Here is a 16,877-nt window from a genome sequence, read left to right as displayed (position 1 = left end):
GTAGCTCTGCAATAACCAGGCTGTGTGCTGCTGAGGACTAAAGCATGACGTCGTTCTGCCTCGATGAGATTATGTCGTTAGCTGAACAGGCTCTCGGGCCTGTTCAGCTAACGACACCTCGCGGGGGGGGGGGCGGGGGGTAATCTAAAGCATCAACATCAGGAAGGCAAGCAGGCCTCGAGTGTGACTGCTGCACCTGGCGGATAAGAGGGCTTTGGTTTGGAGGGGGGGCACCTGACCTACTCTTTTGGTTTGATATGCTGCCGCCACATGCAATGCTGCAACAGTAATGCTGCTGCAACAGAAATGTTGCTGCCACATGCAATGCTGCTGCAACAGTAATGCTGCTGCAACAGTAATGCTGCTGCCACATGCAATGCTGCTGCAACAGTAATGCTGCTGCAACAGTAATGCTGCTGCCACATGCAATGCTGCTGCAACAGTAATGCAGGTGGCACAGTAATGCTCAGATGCCATACTCATGATCCTCACAGGGAAACACATCGTCATTTGTTGGGCCGTGTCTCGTCATCCAGAAGGCGTCCTTTGTGTCCGCCTGACTCCATGTGACGGCAGCATACCCAACATGCTTTGCGTCGCTGCTCCGAAGGACACGGCGGTGGCGGCGTGTTCCAGGGAGGGAATGGGGCCCCATTTATTCTTCAGCATTGAGAAATGATTTCCTCCCTGTCGGTGCAGCTGTGACTTCGGTCTCCCGAGGTCAGCTGAGTGAGTTGAAGTCATCGCGCTGTTCCCACTGGAACCTCGCTGGTTATTAATACGTTTGGCCTGCGCTGCGTGTTCGGAGTTCAGGAGCATTTTTTGAACTTTTAGAGACGAGATGAGTTTGTTTTCGCGGACATTGTTTCCCTGAGATATTACTCACAACTACTTCCTGTTGAGATAAGGCGGCTGGCGATAAGATAGGAATGATTGCTTGACTTTGGTCTTGGCTGATTCTTGGGTTTGGTACTGCATCACGACACAGTGTAAGCGCCATGCTGCTGTGATGGTGGAGCATCGCGGGGATATGGTTGAAGGAATATTTAACACGAGTTACAAGCTAAATGCCGATGTGACAAAACAACGTGAATATTTTTAAGAAAGTGTCCAATTTCATCTCCTGCAAGAATTACGATGCATAAATCAGGAAGGAGACGACAGTTCAGACTCAACACTAAATTGGGATTGATTTACAAATATCGTCTGTTAGCAGCTTAATGTGCTTTTTTCTTTACTTACTCAGAATATGAAATCAATGAATCAATAAGGAAAGATAAAAACATCTCCATGTTTTGACTTTTAGACCAAACACAAGACTTTCACCCAGGAGACCACTGTTTATGTTACCCTAGTTTTACCTGTGAACCTCGTAACCTGCGCACGCCTGTGGCTTTACTCAAAAGGTTTTACGACGTACTCCGACTTCAAGAGGAATCGAAATGTAACCGCTCATTGGAGACGACTTGTTGAGTTCAATAAGCGGTTACATATTTATGTCAACATCTCATAAACGATCCATTAATGAATTTCCACAAAATCTGGAGTACAAATCAGCCTCGGAGCAAAGAAACCATTAATTATACTCTGCGGTGGCGACGACTGGGCGTCCTGCCATCGGACGTGTTGTAGCCCTACATCGCCGTCGGTGACGTCCCCCGACTTGTCGCGGTGACTCTTGTGAAGCTGGTAACTTCAGCCGGCTCGTTTGCTGGGCTGTGAATGTGTCTCGTAAAAGGCGGTGGGAATGTGGGTCGGTATCGGCATGACGACCCGCTGCGTATACTGCGGTGTTTACGTGGCCCGCCAGAGGAAACCATCGGGATGACCCTAAGTTTTAAGAGAAATAACGGCGGCGCCGCAGGGCGGTCCTCTCCAAGGCAGCATGTGGTTTTGGGTTGCGTGTCAAAAATTCAAAGAAAACACTCGTCTGACATCGTGGGATCGACTTGTAACTGGGAAGCGAAGCAGTCGCGACGCTCTCAGGTTCTCGGAGTGTGTTTCGACAGGACGGCACTGGAGTCGCTCCAAAACCAGATGAGCACGGCCGTTGTTATTATAAAGAACATTGTCGGGGGATTTGATCTGATCTGCCGCTCTGAAAGGAAGACTTTGCTTGTGTTGTCTGTGGTGGCCACGACTGAGTCATCCTTCTAAACAACCCTGCATGGTGAGCCCACGTGGGGCAGGTCGACACGGTTGATTGAGATTTAGTGAAACCAGACACCGGAGCGATGAACGAGCCCGTCGGCTTCAAAGGACACGGGTTACCTTTCAGTGAATGGGAGATGGTTTGAGATCATATGAGATCATATGAAATGGTTTGAGATCAGATCTGATCGTTTGAGATCATATGAGATGGTTTGAGATGGTTTGAGATCATATGAGATGGTTTGGGATCATATGAGATGGTTTGAGATTGTTTGAGATGGTTTGGGATCATATGAGATTGTTTGAGATGGTTTGAGATGGTTTGAGATCATGTGAGATGGTTTGAGATCATGTGAGATCGTTTTGCGCCTGGAAGTCCTTGAGTTGCATGAAAGTGCCGGCTCATGTTTTCGAACCCTTTTGGAGAATGTACTTGGAATAAATTCCAATGAGTTCCCCGCCCCCCACTAATCTCCCATTGTCCCTGTCTGCCATTGAGAGACGATTGGGTTTTAAATCTAATTACCTCCCGTCTGCGCATTTTAAAGGCCTCTTTTCCTCCCTTTGGCCTTTTTTTCTTTCCTGCCGTTGATGGATCGCCGTTGTCTTCCTGTTGTGGCTCTGGTAGTACCGAGTGTGCCGTGGCAGCAGGAAGGTGGGCGGCGGCGGACTCTGAACTGAGAAGATTTTAACAATGAGCGATCGGAACGGCCAGAAAGTCTGAACGTTACCACGGTGAAGGAGAAGCAACAAGGAGAGAGAACACAAGCACAAAGCCTCCCTGAATAAACTGCAGGACGAAATGCCGTCGCACCGGTTGAGGTACCTTTGAGATTAGACATGGCTGAGCCCGCTGTCACAAGGTGTCTTTGTGTAACACTCTAAAGCTTTATTTGCCAACCAGGAGGCTCACTTTCAAGGTTGCCGAATTGTTTTTTGGTTAGGGCCCGGCTGGCCCTAATCTCTAAGAGGAGCGTTGCAGCCCCATTGCATAATACGGTCAGACTGGCACAGGGGAGAGGAAGGTCAGCCAACCAAATGGCGACTGTTAATGTACGCTAAGCCGTCAGCCGGTGAAGCACCTCGTCTTTAAGTCAGAGCTTTCTTTTTAACAAACCAAAAGTGTTGTGGTCAACCAATGTCAGTGCGTCCCTGTGGCAGCTGTCTCTGATTGCCCTCGGCTGCTGATGATTGGCAATTAGTCAGCAGCCGAGGCCACTCTTATAAAAGCTCCCACTTGAGAGTGGAGGGAAGAGTGAGCAGAGGCACAGGGTTGCGGTCTGCTCGGTGTGTGTGTGTGTGTGTGTGTGTGTGTGTGTGTGTGTGTGTGTGTGTGTGTGTGTGTGTGTGTGTGTGTGTGTGTGTGTGTGTGTGTGTGTGTGTGTGTGTGTGTGTGTGTGTGTGTGTGTGTGTGTGTCCGAAATAAACATGTCTTCGAACAAAACCTCTTGGTGCCTGGCTGATCCTTGGTGCTGGAGGGGGAAACCCACGGGTAACGGACACGATCCTGCTACAGTGGAGCCCAACATGGGCCCCCTGGAACCCAGCGCCTGGAAGGGATGCGGCCAGATCCGGAAGAGGAGCTGATGAACAGCTTGGGGCAGATGCTGGCCCGTATAGAGGAGATGCGGCGGGCAGAGGCGGAGGAGAACCGCCGGTTCCTCAAGGCCCTCCTGGACCCGCCGGCTCTGCAGCTGTACCCCGTTCACCAGGAGACGTCGAAGCTGCCGACCCCCGAGGCCCAGGACCCGTCGGAGCTGCCGAACCCCGAGCCCCAGGACCCGTCGGAGCTGCCGACCTCCGAGGCCCAGGACCCGTCGGAGCTGCAGACCTCCGAGGTCCAGGACCCGTCGGAGCTGCTGAACCCCGAGGTCCAGGACCCGTCGGAGCTGCCGACCCCAGTACCCGTCGGAGCTGCTGACCCCTGAGGTCCAGGACCCGTCGGAGCTGCCGACCGCCGAGCCCCAGGATCCGTCGGAGCTGCCGACCGCCGAGCCCCAGGATCTGTCGGAGCTGCCGACCTCCGAGCCCCAGGATCCGTCGGAGCTGCCGATCGCCGAGCCCCAGGACCCGTCGGAGCTGCCGACCTCCGAGCACCAGGACCCGTCGGAGCTGCCGATCCCCGAGCCCCAGGACCCGGCGGCGCTGCCGACGACCCATGTTCCCCGGGACCCGTCGGCGGCGCCTGTTACCCCTGCCCCGTCCCCATCTCGGCTAGCTTCAGCTCCCCGTCCCCCCGTCCCAGTCAACCCCAGAGCCCCCACGTCCTGAGCCCGGTCCCACAGAGCCCCCTCCTCCCGAGCCCGGTCCCCCAGAGCTCCTCCTCCGCCCAAGCTCTCATGGGGGGGGGGGGAGTAAATCGGGTGGTGGGGAGTGTGGCAGCTGTCTCTGATTTGGCCTCGGCTGCTGATGATTGGCAATCAGTCAGCAGCCGAGGCCACTCTTATAAAAGCTCCCACTTGAGAGTGGAGGGGGGAGTGAGCAGAGGCGCAGGTTTTGCGGTCTGCTTGTGCGTTATTTGCTGACAAATAAATTATGTCTTTCAACGAAACCTCGTGGTGCCTGGCTGGTCCTTAGTGCGGGTGGGGGAAACCCACGGGTAGTGGCATGAGTCCTGCTACAGTCCCCATTTACTTTCTGCTCGATTCCTGCATTGTTTTACATCCGGCAGTCTTCCTCGATTTGCATCAACTGTCGATTTGTGCTCGTGCTCCATCGTGTTACCAGAGGTCAAAGGTCACAGAAGATAACGTAAAGGCTTCATTCAGAATGGCAATGCCCATCTCGCACATCTCTCACCCTTTCAGGAAACAGACGCTAAGATCCCGCCACATGGTGGCGCTTGTCTTTGGTCCGGATCTGAAGGTCTTATCACTGAAGTAGCAGATATTCTTCCATTGGACACGTTTGCTGATATTTGCCGGGGAGAGACGATAAGGAGAAACATTGCGAAAATTCTGAGGAAATGTAATGTGTTTACCTCCCATTTTACAGCCACTACTTTGAACCACGAAAAATATATCCAATCAGTATCCGGCGTGGACTCGCGCATGCGTTGAAAAGACAAGTGTAGCCAGGGCGATGGCTGGTAGGATAGGACCTGCCTGGCCGTTAGTTCTGTCAGTAGCCGGAATTTACTGTTCCTCTTAATATTCATTTGCCTCTCGATTGATTTTAAAGCCATGGACCAAAAAAAGCTATGGTGCTGCAGCTGTTCAACTGATCCACCACTAAGACGTCTGTACGCCCCTGAGCGGCGCTGGCGGTGGAACACACGCACACATCGACATCCAGATTACCATCGTATTTTATTATCTTTCTTCCCAAGTATAAATCTCGGCTGTCAGACTTCATCTATGTAGAAAGTGTATTTGAAATTGAATCGTTCTGTCGCAAGACCGCGTGTCAACAACACCGTGTTGCGACACGACCGCCGGTTGTTTGAAAGTTTACCTTTCTCACGGCCTGAAGCTGCAGAGAGCCAGCGGTGTGACAGCAAAGTGAACGCGGCGGGAAGAATAGATGAATACATGCCGGTCTGACCACTTCAAACCTGAGTGGGAGCTGCTTCTCTCTGGTGCGGCGCGGCCGAGCCCAGTCAGATTTCATAATCTGTCTATCAACAGAACCCAGAAACCCACAAGCAGCAGTTTGCACCATTTGTTTCCCAGCTCAGAATTCCCACTTAAAATACAAAAGGGCCTTTTTTCTTTCTTTCGCAGGAACCATTTCGACATGTCGCAGCACAGGTGTAAATAATCTAATGAATAATGGATGCATTCCATTTAGCGGCTTCTGCAGGTTCCCGTTGTTGCTCAATGCCGACTCGCTGTCAAGCTTTACTGGGGACCCTTGAGTTATGTCAAGAGTAACAATTAGCTTCTTCTTTTTTCTTTACGTCTAAAATTTCACCTGTAAAGAAAAAAAGGGTAATGTTCAAAACGTGCATAGGTTGGCACTGCAGACGTTTAACAGGGTGGATCTTGTATAAGTGGCCTGCATTGTCCTGTGGTATCAATGCACTAAAAGGGAGCAGACAGGACATTCTGTCATGTATTTTTTTTGAGTGGCAAAGAATTCTTTAATATTAAATAATATTTCCGAAGGTTGGTGCATAGAAAACACCATGCATATAATATAATTCACTTCTTTTATGCTGGTGTGATATGAAGGTGTTGCGTGCTTGTGAAACACGAGTGTGTCATCAGAGACAATGAGCCAGTGCGGTGGACTCTCACTGGTTTTTACTTTTGTATTAAGCTATTCCCTCGAAGTCGCAATAAAATCGCTGTTTATTGCCGACTTGCGTAACAGAGGAAGAGGCGGGGCCAGTTGCCCTCTGACTCGAGGATGGGAGGTTGGCGGGTGAATATAATCACCATATAATCTAAACTATTATTCATCAGACGTGGTTGGATCTTTTTGTTGTTTCCGTTCAGTCTTTTTTTTCCAATTATGGAAATCATTCAATACGAATGAAATGTGAATACAGAATGTCGACGTGTGCTTCAGAACAATGCGTTTGCATCAAGTCGTACAATATTGCCTTAAATTATGCCACTGAGGGCATAGGGCAAAACTGGCCCTGAGAAATATCATGTTGCCCCTGGAGAGGCAAAAGATGCCACAGAATTTAAATAATTTAATAGCGTTTTGCTGTTTTTCTAGGTAGGTACAAACAAATGAAATCAATACATAGAATTATGAATTATAAAAAACAAAGAAACAATAATAGTTGTTGAACCACAAAGAAATAATAACATTTAATATGTTTTCTGTTCGTTCTTTGTTCGAAGAAATCTAACAAAACACTGAATCCGTAGATTACTGCCTAATAATCTCATTACTGCCATATAGTCTTATTATTGACATCTTTGTGACAGTTGCTAATATACTGTAAGCCTAAACAAGTATATTTATTATTTTTGAAGAAAGGTTCAATGTTATTTCACAAGTTTCAAAAAGTGCCCACCATTTATTTCTAAATGCTCCTGGACTTCAGTCAGTGGAGGAAAAAACTGCCCCCTAAAGAACATGTAAATCCCCTCCCCTGTGCATTGTAACCACGAGTGAGCACTCAGCTAGTCCTGGTGGCTAGTGGCACCTAGCATGGTAGCCCCCTGCCACCAGGGGGTGAATGGGTGATGACGTGTAGAGTCCAGCGCTGTGAGTGGTCAGAAGGCGTTGTGCTAGCACAAAACTATTAGCCATGTAGGCAGCAGGCGTCATGCCGGATAACTCTTAAATTAAGATACATGCTGTCAAGCTATCATGCCACGTTACATGGTTGACCTGTTTTCTTTCTGCGATGCCTGTGCAAGCCGCTGCTGCTGTTCTGTATAACTCAACGGCTAGCGGTTGTTAGGTGTGGCCGAGAGGTCGAACAACAAGACCGTCACTTTCAGAAATCTGTGATTTTGACTTAGGGTGCCTTGGTGTTCCACTGAACCAATCAGAAGGTCTCTAGAAAGACTTAGGGTGCCTCGGTGTTCCACTGAACCAATCAAAAGGTCTCTACAAAGAATTAGGGTGCCTCGGTGTTCCACTGAACCAATCAGAAGGTCTCTAGAAAGACGTAGGATGCCTCGGTGTTCCACTGAACCAATCAGAAGGTCTCTAGAAAGACTTAGGGTGCCTCGGTGTTCCACTGAACCAATCAAAAGGTCTCAACAAAGACTTAGGGTGCCTCGGTGTTCCACTGAACCAATCAAAAGGTCTCTAGAAAGACTTAGGGTGCCTCGGTGTTCCACTGAACCAATCAAAAGGTCTCTAGAAAGACGTAGGATGCCTCGGTGTTCCACTGAACCAATCAGAAGGTCTCTAGAAAGACTTAGGGTGCCTCGGTGTTCCACTGAACCAATCAAAAGGTCTCTAGAAAGATTGGTGTTCCACGGAACCAATCTGAACAATCAAAAGGTCTCTAGACGTAGGGATGCTCGGTGTGTTCCACTGAACCAATCAAAAGGTCTCTAGAAAGACGTAGGATGCCTCGGTGTTCCACTGAACCAATCAAAAGGTCTCTAGAAAGACGTAGGATGCCTCGGTGTTCCACTGAACCAATCAAAAGGTCTCTAGAAAGACGTAGGATGCCTCGGTGTTCCACTGAACCAATCAGAAGGTCTTTCATTCCAGCGGCGGTTTGGTTTGGGCATCTTCTGGTTTTGTTTCTGGTCTGTTGTGTCTTACGTCTGTATGACTTGTTGCTGGACACGAGTCCCCCACTGGGGATTAATAAAGTTTCTCATCTAAAGTAGCGTGTCCATGCGAATGTGTGTACGTCTCAGTCGGGCAGACTGCACATTGTTCAAAGCCAAGAAGGCTTCGTCAACTCGCGTTGCATTAAAGGTCACGGTTTCATACAGCCGTGACGGGCTGGTGATTGACAGCGACGTTGATGTTGTTGTGAGCCAAGGAATCCCACGGTGTACCCGACAGCCACGCAATGGTCACAATGAGTTGATTGTCATCTAGAGAAGCCACAGTCCCAGCATGTGTTGTTTTTTATTGTCGAGAGGATGTGACTAATTGTCCAAGTGTCCTGTGTTGTGTTTTTTGATCTGCAGATTTGGATACGCGTCTGTGTCCATATACTGCTGTTCATCGCACTTGGGGTACATTCGAGTAGATTTGACGTCAACCCAGTGACAGATGACATCTCAAGACTCTCTATTTTGGTAAGAGCAATGATGTCATTCAATACAACATAAAGCCCAGAAGCATATCACATATCTGTATGCCTGACCGTCACTTCACCGTACAATGAGTAACTATCAGATCATGAGTAGTCGCTACTAAACCAATTATGTATCTGGAAGGATGTATAATGTTAAAATCCATACAGATAAAGGAGCTTTAAAAACATATTTTTAACAAGAAGACAAAACCCATTCTGCTCGGTAATCCCCGGTAGTGTTCTAGTGGTGATACGTGATGATTGAGAGGGATTATTGGTGTATTGGTACATGCGTTCCTGTTTACTCAGCATTTCATGACGGAACAAAAGACATTTTCAGCAAGACTCTCCAAGTTAAAGTCTTTTGTAGTGGCAAAGACGTAAGAGACTATTGCTGCACAATGAACTCAAAGTCATTTTTGAAAATATGAAAATTCCCTTTCTTTTTCTTTTTTTACAGAGACAAAATATTCCCAAAGATTACAGGATTCCTGTACAGTACGTTACAAAAGAAGAGGTAAGACATCGTGGCATTACTCATACTGGCAAGAACCTCTGGTTACCTCTTTCCTCGGCTACACATTCACGCCCAACTTTGGCTGACCTTATAATTAATGTACAGTATAAATATTGTATTATATCATCGGCCAAGTGGAGTCTTAGCTGCGACAGTAACATCTGAGTGGAAGGATTATTAGACTGAGCCAGATATGCAGTGCATTCACAGCTTCTTTGTGGCCGTTGTTTGAACCTGATTAGCACAGCGCTTGCTCTATTGATGCCATAACTCTGCTCTTTTTCTTCCAGGGAGGCATATGTTGGGTAAAATTGAACGTCTTCTACTTGGAGGAGAGTTTACAAGATTTAGCGCACAAGTTTGGAAACATTTCATCCAACAGAAAAGATATTAGCATATTCATCCAAATGCTCCAGGAACTGCGGCTCAACATGGGGTCTTTGGTGAGTTCAGAATGCGGAAACGTGTCCATGAAAGACGGAAAAAACACTCGATAGCGTGTCTGTTGTTTGAAACTACTGGTTTGCAAGATGAAAAGCTGAAATCCATAAATTGTCATCCTTTTCAGCCGCAAGACGTAATATTGTGAAGCTCGTAAATAGATTGCCCTGCAGGGCAAATACACAGACTTTGGCTTCAGGAGGCGGAGCCTACGGCCAAATCAATACGCTTCCGTTTTAAAACCCTGTTTCAGCCCCGTTTCATGGACGATTTACATTCCACGCTAACACGCCTTAAAACAAGTCTTACATGACTTAATAATAAAAGGTTTTATAATCTTCCTTCTATAAACTCGCACAAACAAATTTCGTGGGAGGAAAAAAAACTACAGGTCTTGCTTTATCTCTCACACAGATAAAAAGTACTTAAAACGACAACGAATAAATGCAGGAGGGGTGAGGGCGCTCGATGCAAAACGCAGCAAAGGATACGCCCCTTCTTCCGCGCTACTACAAAACCGTAGTAGCACGGATGAAGCCGGAGAAGCTACAACTAGTAGTACACTGACCTCACCACTAGTGGTCGTAGTACATTCTCCTCTAGATACCAATGGCTCTTTGGCTGTAACTGGTTATAAATCTATAAACCCTTCACTACTATAACGCGCTTACACACAATGACGACTCTAGAGTTCCAACCAGTTGGTGAGTTTGTGTTATCATTACAGGAAGACGACGTGACTAGTGTTGAGCGTCTCTTTTGTTTGTGCCTCCATAGGAGCCCATCATGTATGATTTCGAGTGCCACTACCGGGAAGAGAGGTGGCAGACGGGGCGCTACTTTGACCTGGTCAAAAACTTCCTCATAGCGGCGCAGAATGAAGAAGATTCAGACGACTGTGATCCTCCTCCATGTCCCACGACGTCGTACACAGCAGCGACAGAAAAATATTTAAATGGTGAATGTTAATTTGTGTGCGACGTGTATTCGCTGTATGATTTTGAAGTTTTTGCAAGCATGTCGGACACATTTGGCAAGCACAGGAAAAACACCTTCAATCTGAGCTGTGGCATCAATGGGCAGCAGCTTGGTGCGTCTCTTGTTATGACCACAATGATCAATCATTTGACATCAGTCCATCATTTTCATTGCACGGTGCATAAAGACTACAACAATGTGTTGGACCCCCGTCTTAAAAATGTCATGCCATTGGCTATAAATGAGTTAAAAAGGCAAACTCCTCCCCTCCTTTTGGGTTTCTTTATACCAATATTGCGATATGAGACTTGTTTGTTAGAATACGAATCGTAAAGTATTTTCCTTGTTTCAAAGGCTGTAATATTACTATTCTAGACATTCTATTCTTTGCAGTAGTAATCAAAAGATATTCTGGTATTTGATCGTCTCCATATCACCTAGACCAATGGGTGTAGAGGTCGTACGGTAGCTATAGTTTAGAATCAATCGGCTGGGAATCGACGTTCAAAGTCTTCTGGCTGGGAGGAATTTGAGAGCTTTGCGAACAATGGCCGTTCCTCGCCACCCCTCCGGTCGCCTCCCCTTTGTTTCGGGATGGATGGACTACGGTGCAGACTTGTTGAGGGCTGCAGCCCCCGCGGACACCAGGTTTCGCTGCTGGCGCCACTATTTTAACCTCACGGCCTCTTCCACAGTCTGATCCATTTCCACTGCTACGCAGGCCCTTTTGAATGTTTTCCAACTTTAATGTGCAAAACATGCCAGTTGGGATAATGGACGCTTGTTCCGTCCGCGCGTTTGATCACCTTTCAGTTCAAGATGACATTGTGCAGACAGTTCGTTTTTATTTGAGTAAGGGAGGGGAGGGGGCAAGGTTGAGGGTGGCTGAGACAAGCTGATGGGGGAAACAAAAATAAGACACAGCTGGGGTTCCTGACACTCGTGGAGAAAAGCTCCTCCGTCAACCTTTTGGTCAAATCTCAGACGTTAGTTAGGAGTTCATCCCCGCGGTGACTCCAAACACTGGGCCCATCGGGTGGGTGGTGGAAGCCACGGGACGCGACAAAGAAATAACAAGACCGGGCGGAGACAACAGCCAGTCCGAGCTTTCTCTGGCACCGACTGACGAGTGTGGATTTCTCCCCCCGACGCGGCATTGGGAGGGCGGAGACTCAACATCAACAGTTGCATGTGCATGGTGCCGATAAGTGGGATGGAGCTCAGGCGGACTGAAGCTGACCCGGGGAAGAAGAGGCAGCTTGACCGGCTGCCAACAAGACACTGCATGTGATTTAAGAGGTTTACAAAAACAAAAAGGAACATTTGCACAAACATTTCAAAAGAGACGCTCATCTTTCACCTTGGAGCTGCAAGAGCCTTGAGTATAAAATATATATGATATCTCAAAACCTCGGTAATCTGTTGCTCAGTATGAATTGCTTGGATTTGTAAAGCACATAAAGAGCAGTTCCTTTTCCCTGACGTCGACACATTGCACCACCATGTTTTCTCCAGAATGGACAAACCCAACATATTCACGTTCACCTGAAGGCCGCAGCAGCAGTTCTCCGGCTCGCTCGTGAAAGCTGCGCTAACGAGAGTTGGCCGGGTGCAGAACCGCGGGGCCGCCCCACATTCCCTTCCTCTAAAGTAGGCCGAGGTGAAAGTCCTGAAAGGGACGGCGAGGAGCGGGCGGATGGGTCCTTCAGCCGGACCTTTCAAGGGATCTACTGTCTGAGTTGACGATTTAGGTCACGCTCATTATTTATGAGCCGGCCTACAAACTCAAACAAGCAACATTCCAGTTGACCTCTGCCCGTAAACACCCCCTCCCCTCTGCCGCCACCGCCACCCTCTTTGGTGTATTGTGAGCGGGCTCCATTTAGGACAGATCTCTAGTGGCCGCTTCCAGAAGCTTTTCAGTCCAGGAACCCATTATTTCTTCACAAGAAAACTTTTTGCCAGATCAAAACCCGACGTTGCCCCCATTGAGTCCACGGCTGAGTCACAGGGGCCGAGGAGGAGGCGTCCCCAGGCGGCGCTCGGGAAGAAAAGGGCCCGAAACCCGATTGTGTACGTGTCGATTTACAGAGCAATCTTCCAATCTTCCCAAGAGCTTGGACCGAGTGGTCGGGTTGGATCTTTTTCCTGTGTGTGTGTGTGTGGAGAAGGCAGCGTCGAGTCGACACTTTGACACCCGACAATGAAATGTTTTCACCAGACTCACAAACTCTTCTCTTCCCCCCAGTATCTCCAGCGTCCAGCAGTAAAGACACCGAATGTGCAACAGGCTGCAAACCACGTAGGTTTCTTTTCTTTTGCATGTTCTCCACATTTCCCGATAAGTCGGGTGTCAGGTCTGAGTTCTGGTGGCAGGGAAACCGGCCCGGCTGGCGTGTCAACGCGGCAGCTTTTTTCCGCCGGCGGCGTTATTTTGGCGCATTCGACATCAAAGTCGGCCCCGTTTCCCAAGGAGCGGCTGTCACTTGAGTAATGATGCTCTGCGGGGCAAATTCCTCACCGCATCTCGTGTCTTATCTTGCGCGGCTTTTTTCTCCTCCGCGCGGCGACCTTTCACCGAGACCAAAAGTGTGCAAACATTTTCTGCTTTCAAAGAATGAATTATTCGCTCAGAAAGCGCCGCGGCGACACTCATTAAGATGGAAGACGAATGATGAGAGAGAGCATTCGTTATAGGGATTATTCGTCATGTTTTTTTTTAAAGCGTGGTCATTAGACACCACTTCAAAGTCCCGCCTCCACGCAAACACGAGTTGTCGGGCTCCAAATTCTTTCTCTCAGATATTGAAACCATGGAGTGAACCTTTCTTTTGACCCTAAAACTAATGTTATGCCGGCGTTCAGCTCCGATATGAACACGTGTGCCGCCGCTGTTCTGTGACATTTGGGCTGAGGTTTATGAAGTTGCTTTTTGGGTTGATGATCTTTAATTTGTCCGCTGGTAGCTGATTAAGACTTCACACTAACTCTGGAAATATAGACGACAATGAAAGCGGCACTAGACGTCTAGTCTATACTTAATAACTATTTAAAAGTCTCTTTGCTGTATGATTTGTTTCCAGCTATTTAAAGAGGTCAGAGGGCAGGAAATGACGTTGAGTTTTTATGTTCTCTTTTCTCGGTCTCAGATTCTAAAATGAGCGCCCTGACGGAGGTGATGGAGCGAAGCCTTCTCTCCTTACTGTTGATTCCCCTCCTAGCTCTCGTATTCCTGCTCGTATGGAAGGTGAGCTGACCTTTGACCCCATTGTTACTGCGCATTGACATGGCCTGTTTGTCGGATGCCTGTTTTATTGTCCACGCACTTTACGGCGGACCTTTTTCAACTACCTGTGCAGGATGTTCAGATTTTGTGGACCTGAGTTATGTTGATTTTTTTTTTTTAGACTTGCAAACGCCGGCGTTAATAACGATCTCCCAAAACAGGTCCGATCATGTAGGAACGAGGAGGATCTGCATCAGAACCCTGGAGACGGTGGACTCTTCAAAGAAGTGACTGCGCCGCCACGAGATGCTGAAGTATCGGAAAAGTGAGTCCGACGCTTTTCTTTCTCCATGTTATTAATAATAATAAAAGAAGAGCACTTATTATTGAAAATTAAAGAAATAGGAATAATAATAAATGAAGTCCATGTGAATTACTAGAACTCGAAGGTAAGATGCCGTGCAGACTTTATTTTAATAGTAACTCTTCTCGCGGTGGATCTGCCCGATGATGTCATCTCCTTAACTCGGTTACATTTGGAATATGCAAAGGAAAATATTATGAAATTGGCCATTCGGCAGACATGAGGGAGCCTAAGTAAATATGCTACTCAGTTGCATTCTGGGTATTCATGTATCCCAAGCATTACAAAGTATTTTCTGTGGGGAACTCGACCCGGAACGAAGGACCAGAACGAGAACCTCTCGACCCTGTGCTGCTCACATTGTGAGCCTCCTTGTTGTTCCTCGGTCTGTTGTGAGCTCCCCACGTTACAGCTGCACCCTCTAAGGGGAGCTCGCGTCACTTCGGGGCCCCAGAGGCCCCCACAGGTCGCTCTGGCCCTGTGAACGCTGAGAATGTAGAAAACAGGCTTCTCCTCTTCATGCCCCTCTGCTTTGTGGTTAACATCATTGTAGATGTCTTGATTCTGGCTGTAAGTGAACTTCTCTCAGACGTCGTCCTTGCCAAGCTCAGAGTTTAAAGAGTTAAAAGAGTTTGCAGCAGCACAGGCCATCGTCTGACGTTTCTTTTTCTCCGTCCAATTGCAGAAACATGTTGAACGTCATTGAGATCGTGTAACAACGCTCCTACCCTCCGATGTCCTTCGGCGTAAATCGGTGAGATTCCACGCACAACTTCATTTTGTGGAAAATTAAAAAAGCAAATCCAGCTTGTATCCCGGAGCTCTAAAACGTCTCTCTCCCACAGGACCCCCCCCCCCCTCCATCCCTCCCTCCTGTTGGTGTCCAGAGGTGATGGAAGAAAAAAAGAAAAAACACGACAAAAAAACCACGAAAAAGCACGAAGCTGAACTCTCCGCCCAAAAAAAGAAAAGGGGCGGTGGCTTGTTGTTGTCTCCAGATTTCATGGCCGCAGAGTTGTTGCCGTGCCCGAGGTCCGACGCGCCGTCCCCCCACCGTGTGGATCGGCTCGCCTTTCTTGTAAGACTGCATGAATCCTTCTGGCAGAGACTACGATTCAAGCCGAGCGTCCCGACCCCCCTCAACTGGCCTCTCGGGCTCCCACGTCCTCCAGAACCTGCTGCTCCATGAACTATCTGGAGGAGGACTCCCCCCCCCCCCCACAGCCCCCTTTCAGGACGTTGCAACAGTCTGCCGGTGTTTCTTTTGGACCCACCAGTTCATCCTCAAACCAGCGGTGCCGAGAGGGGCCGACACTCGTCGATCCTCCCGCATGGACTGAGGCGTGATCTACTACCTCCAGTGACCCCCACGTCTTCAACAGCGAGCCCCACGGGGGTCCTCTACGGTTCCGGGGGGGGGGGGGGGGGGGGTTCCCTCAAGAATATAATGTTCAACATTGTAGTCCCGACCCGTAGTCCCGTTGTCGAGGTCGAGGCTCGAGCTCGCGGGCGGTTGAATGCTGTATTTATTTATTTGGTGGCTGCACTGAGCTGCATCGATACAACTGAGATGTTTCAAGCGATCATTTAAGAGCACCTCTACTAATGGAATTTAAAGAACAATCTAAATATATATATATATATATATATATGTGTGTGTGTGTGTGTGTGTGTGTACGAACACATCGTAACCCGGGCCCCTTTCACGAACAAGTTACATTTCCTGTTACGATGTTGTTGCTGTGGTCGGCGTCGATGACTCGAGTGTGAATGGCTAACAGAACAGAGACGCTGCTTCCACTAACTCACATTTACATTCTGCTCATGAGTATCAGGGACGTCTGTGAATCCGGGATTTTGTCTTCATTTTATTTTTATTTTGTTCAAGGTGAATTCAGAACGTAGGTGTTAGATGTAAGTCAACGACGGGGCCTCCCCTAGTTAATGATTAGCTCTATAATGCCTTTATTATTGTTATTATAGTTCTTTGGATTATCTCACCTTTTTTTCCCGCTTGCAAAGCAAAAACTGTTACGGAGGTTTTTGATGGCCATGGAAACTAATATAAAGAGAGTGAAATAATAAGACTGATTATACAGATGCTATATAATATAACATTTCAATAACCTATCAACAACTCTTTACCTTTTCTCTCCATGACCTATACTCACAAATCCAAATCCACGAGCTCGGTCTGTTCCCTCATGGTTTGATCTGTTCTTCTTCTGCCTTTGTCCAGTATCATCAGTGTTGTGCTTGCATAATAAAAACCCATTACAGACAATCTGACAAGGCTAGTTAGTGCATTCATGAAGAGTCAAACGCTAACGAAGTGCTGGAGGACGATGCCTGGCTGGTTTTCACCCCCCAAATCCAACAAGGCGTCGACCGGAATATCAATGTTGCCTTAAAGTTGCGCCATAACACGCCGTCAAAGGAGGTGTGCCGGGTCTCCGGGCGTGCAGGCGCAGGAAGTCATCCCCGGTGGACGAATCCAAGCAGTTCAACCGAGCGGGTAGCTAGCGGG

The 16,877-nt window shown here is 48.1% G+C and overlaps 2 protein-coding genes across 2 annotated transcripts in view; both read left to right on the top strand.

The window, feature by feature from the left end:
* kitlga (kit ligand a) overlaps nt 1-16,634 on the top strand; it is a 40,064-nt gene extending 23,430 nt beyond the window's left edge. Inside the window, exons 2-10 of the mRNA XM_056416926.1 lie at nt 8,715-8,825; nt 9,285-9,341; nt 9,632-9,784; nt 10,560-10,740; nt 13,009-13,062; nt 13,910-14,007; nt 14,208-14,311; nt 15,036-15,104; nt 15,196-16,634. Of these exons, the coding sequence (XP_056272901.1) occupies nt 8,715-8,825; nt 9,285-9,341; nt 9,632-9,784; nt 10,560-10,740; nt 13,009-13,062; nt 13,910-14,007; nt 14,208-14,311; nt 15,036-15,066 (789 nt within the window). The 3' untranslated portion in view covers nt 15,067-15,104; nt 15,196-16,634. The remainder of the gene's footprint in view (nt 1-8,714; nt 8,826-9,284; nt 9,342-9,631; nt 9,785-10,559; nt 10,741-13,008; nt 13,063-13,909; nt 14,008-14,207; nt 14,312-15,035; nt 15,105-15,195) is intronic.
* LOC130195413 (uncharacterized) lies at nt 3,575-8,707 on the top strand. The gene is made up of 2 exons (XM_056416928.1): nt 3,575-8,018; nt 8,117-8,707. Exon 1 carries the CDS (start codon nt 3,711-3,713, stop codon nt 4,077-4,079), a length of 369 nt encoding a protein of 122 aa, XP_056272903.1. The 5' UTR covers nt 3,575-3,710; the 3' UTR covers nt 4,080-8,018; nt 8,117-8,707.
* Nucleotides 16,635-16,877: the final 243 nt, after the last annotated feature.

The sequence above is a fragment of the Pseudoliparis swirei genome, chromosome 6, assembly GCF_029220125.1.
Source record: "Pseudoliparis swirei isolate HS2019 ecotype Mariana Trench chromosome 6, NWPU_hadal_v1, whole genome shotgun sequence".
NCBI classification, from domain to species: domain Eukaryota; kingdom Metazoa; phylum Chordata; class Actinopteri; order Perciformes; family Liparidae; genus Pseudoliparis; species Pseudoliparis swirei.
The sequence above is the reverse complement of the archived record's forward strand: the minus strand, read 5'-3'. Positions and strand labels throughout refer to the sequence as shown.

What these genes read in the sequence shown, in the direction of transcription:
- LOC130195413 (XM_056416928.1), top strand. Translation starts at nt 3,711, where the DNA reads ATGCGGCCAGATCCGGAAGAGGAGCTGATGAACAGCTTGGGGCAGATG.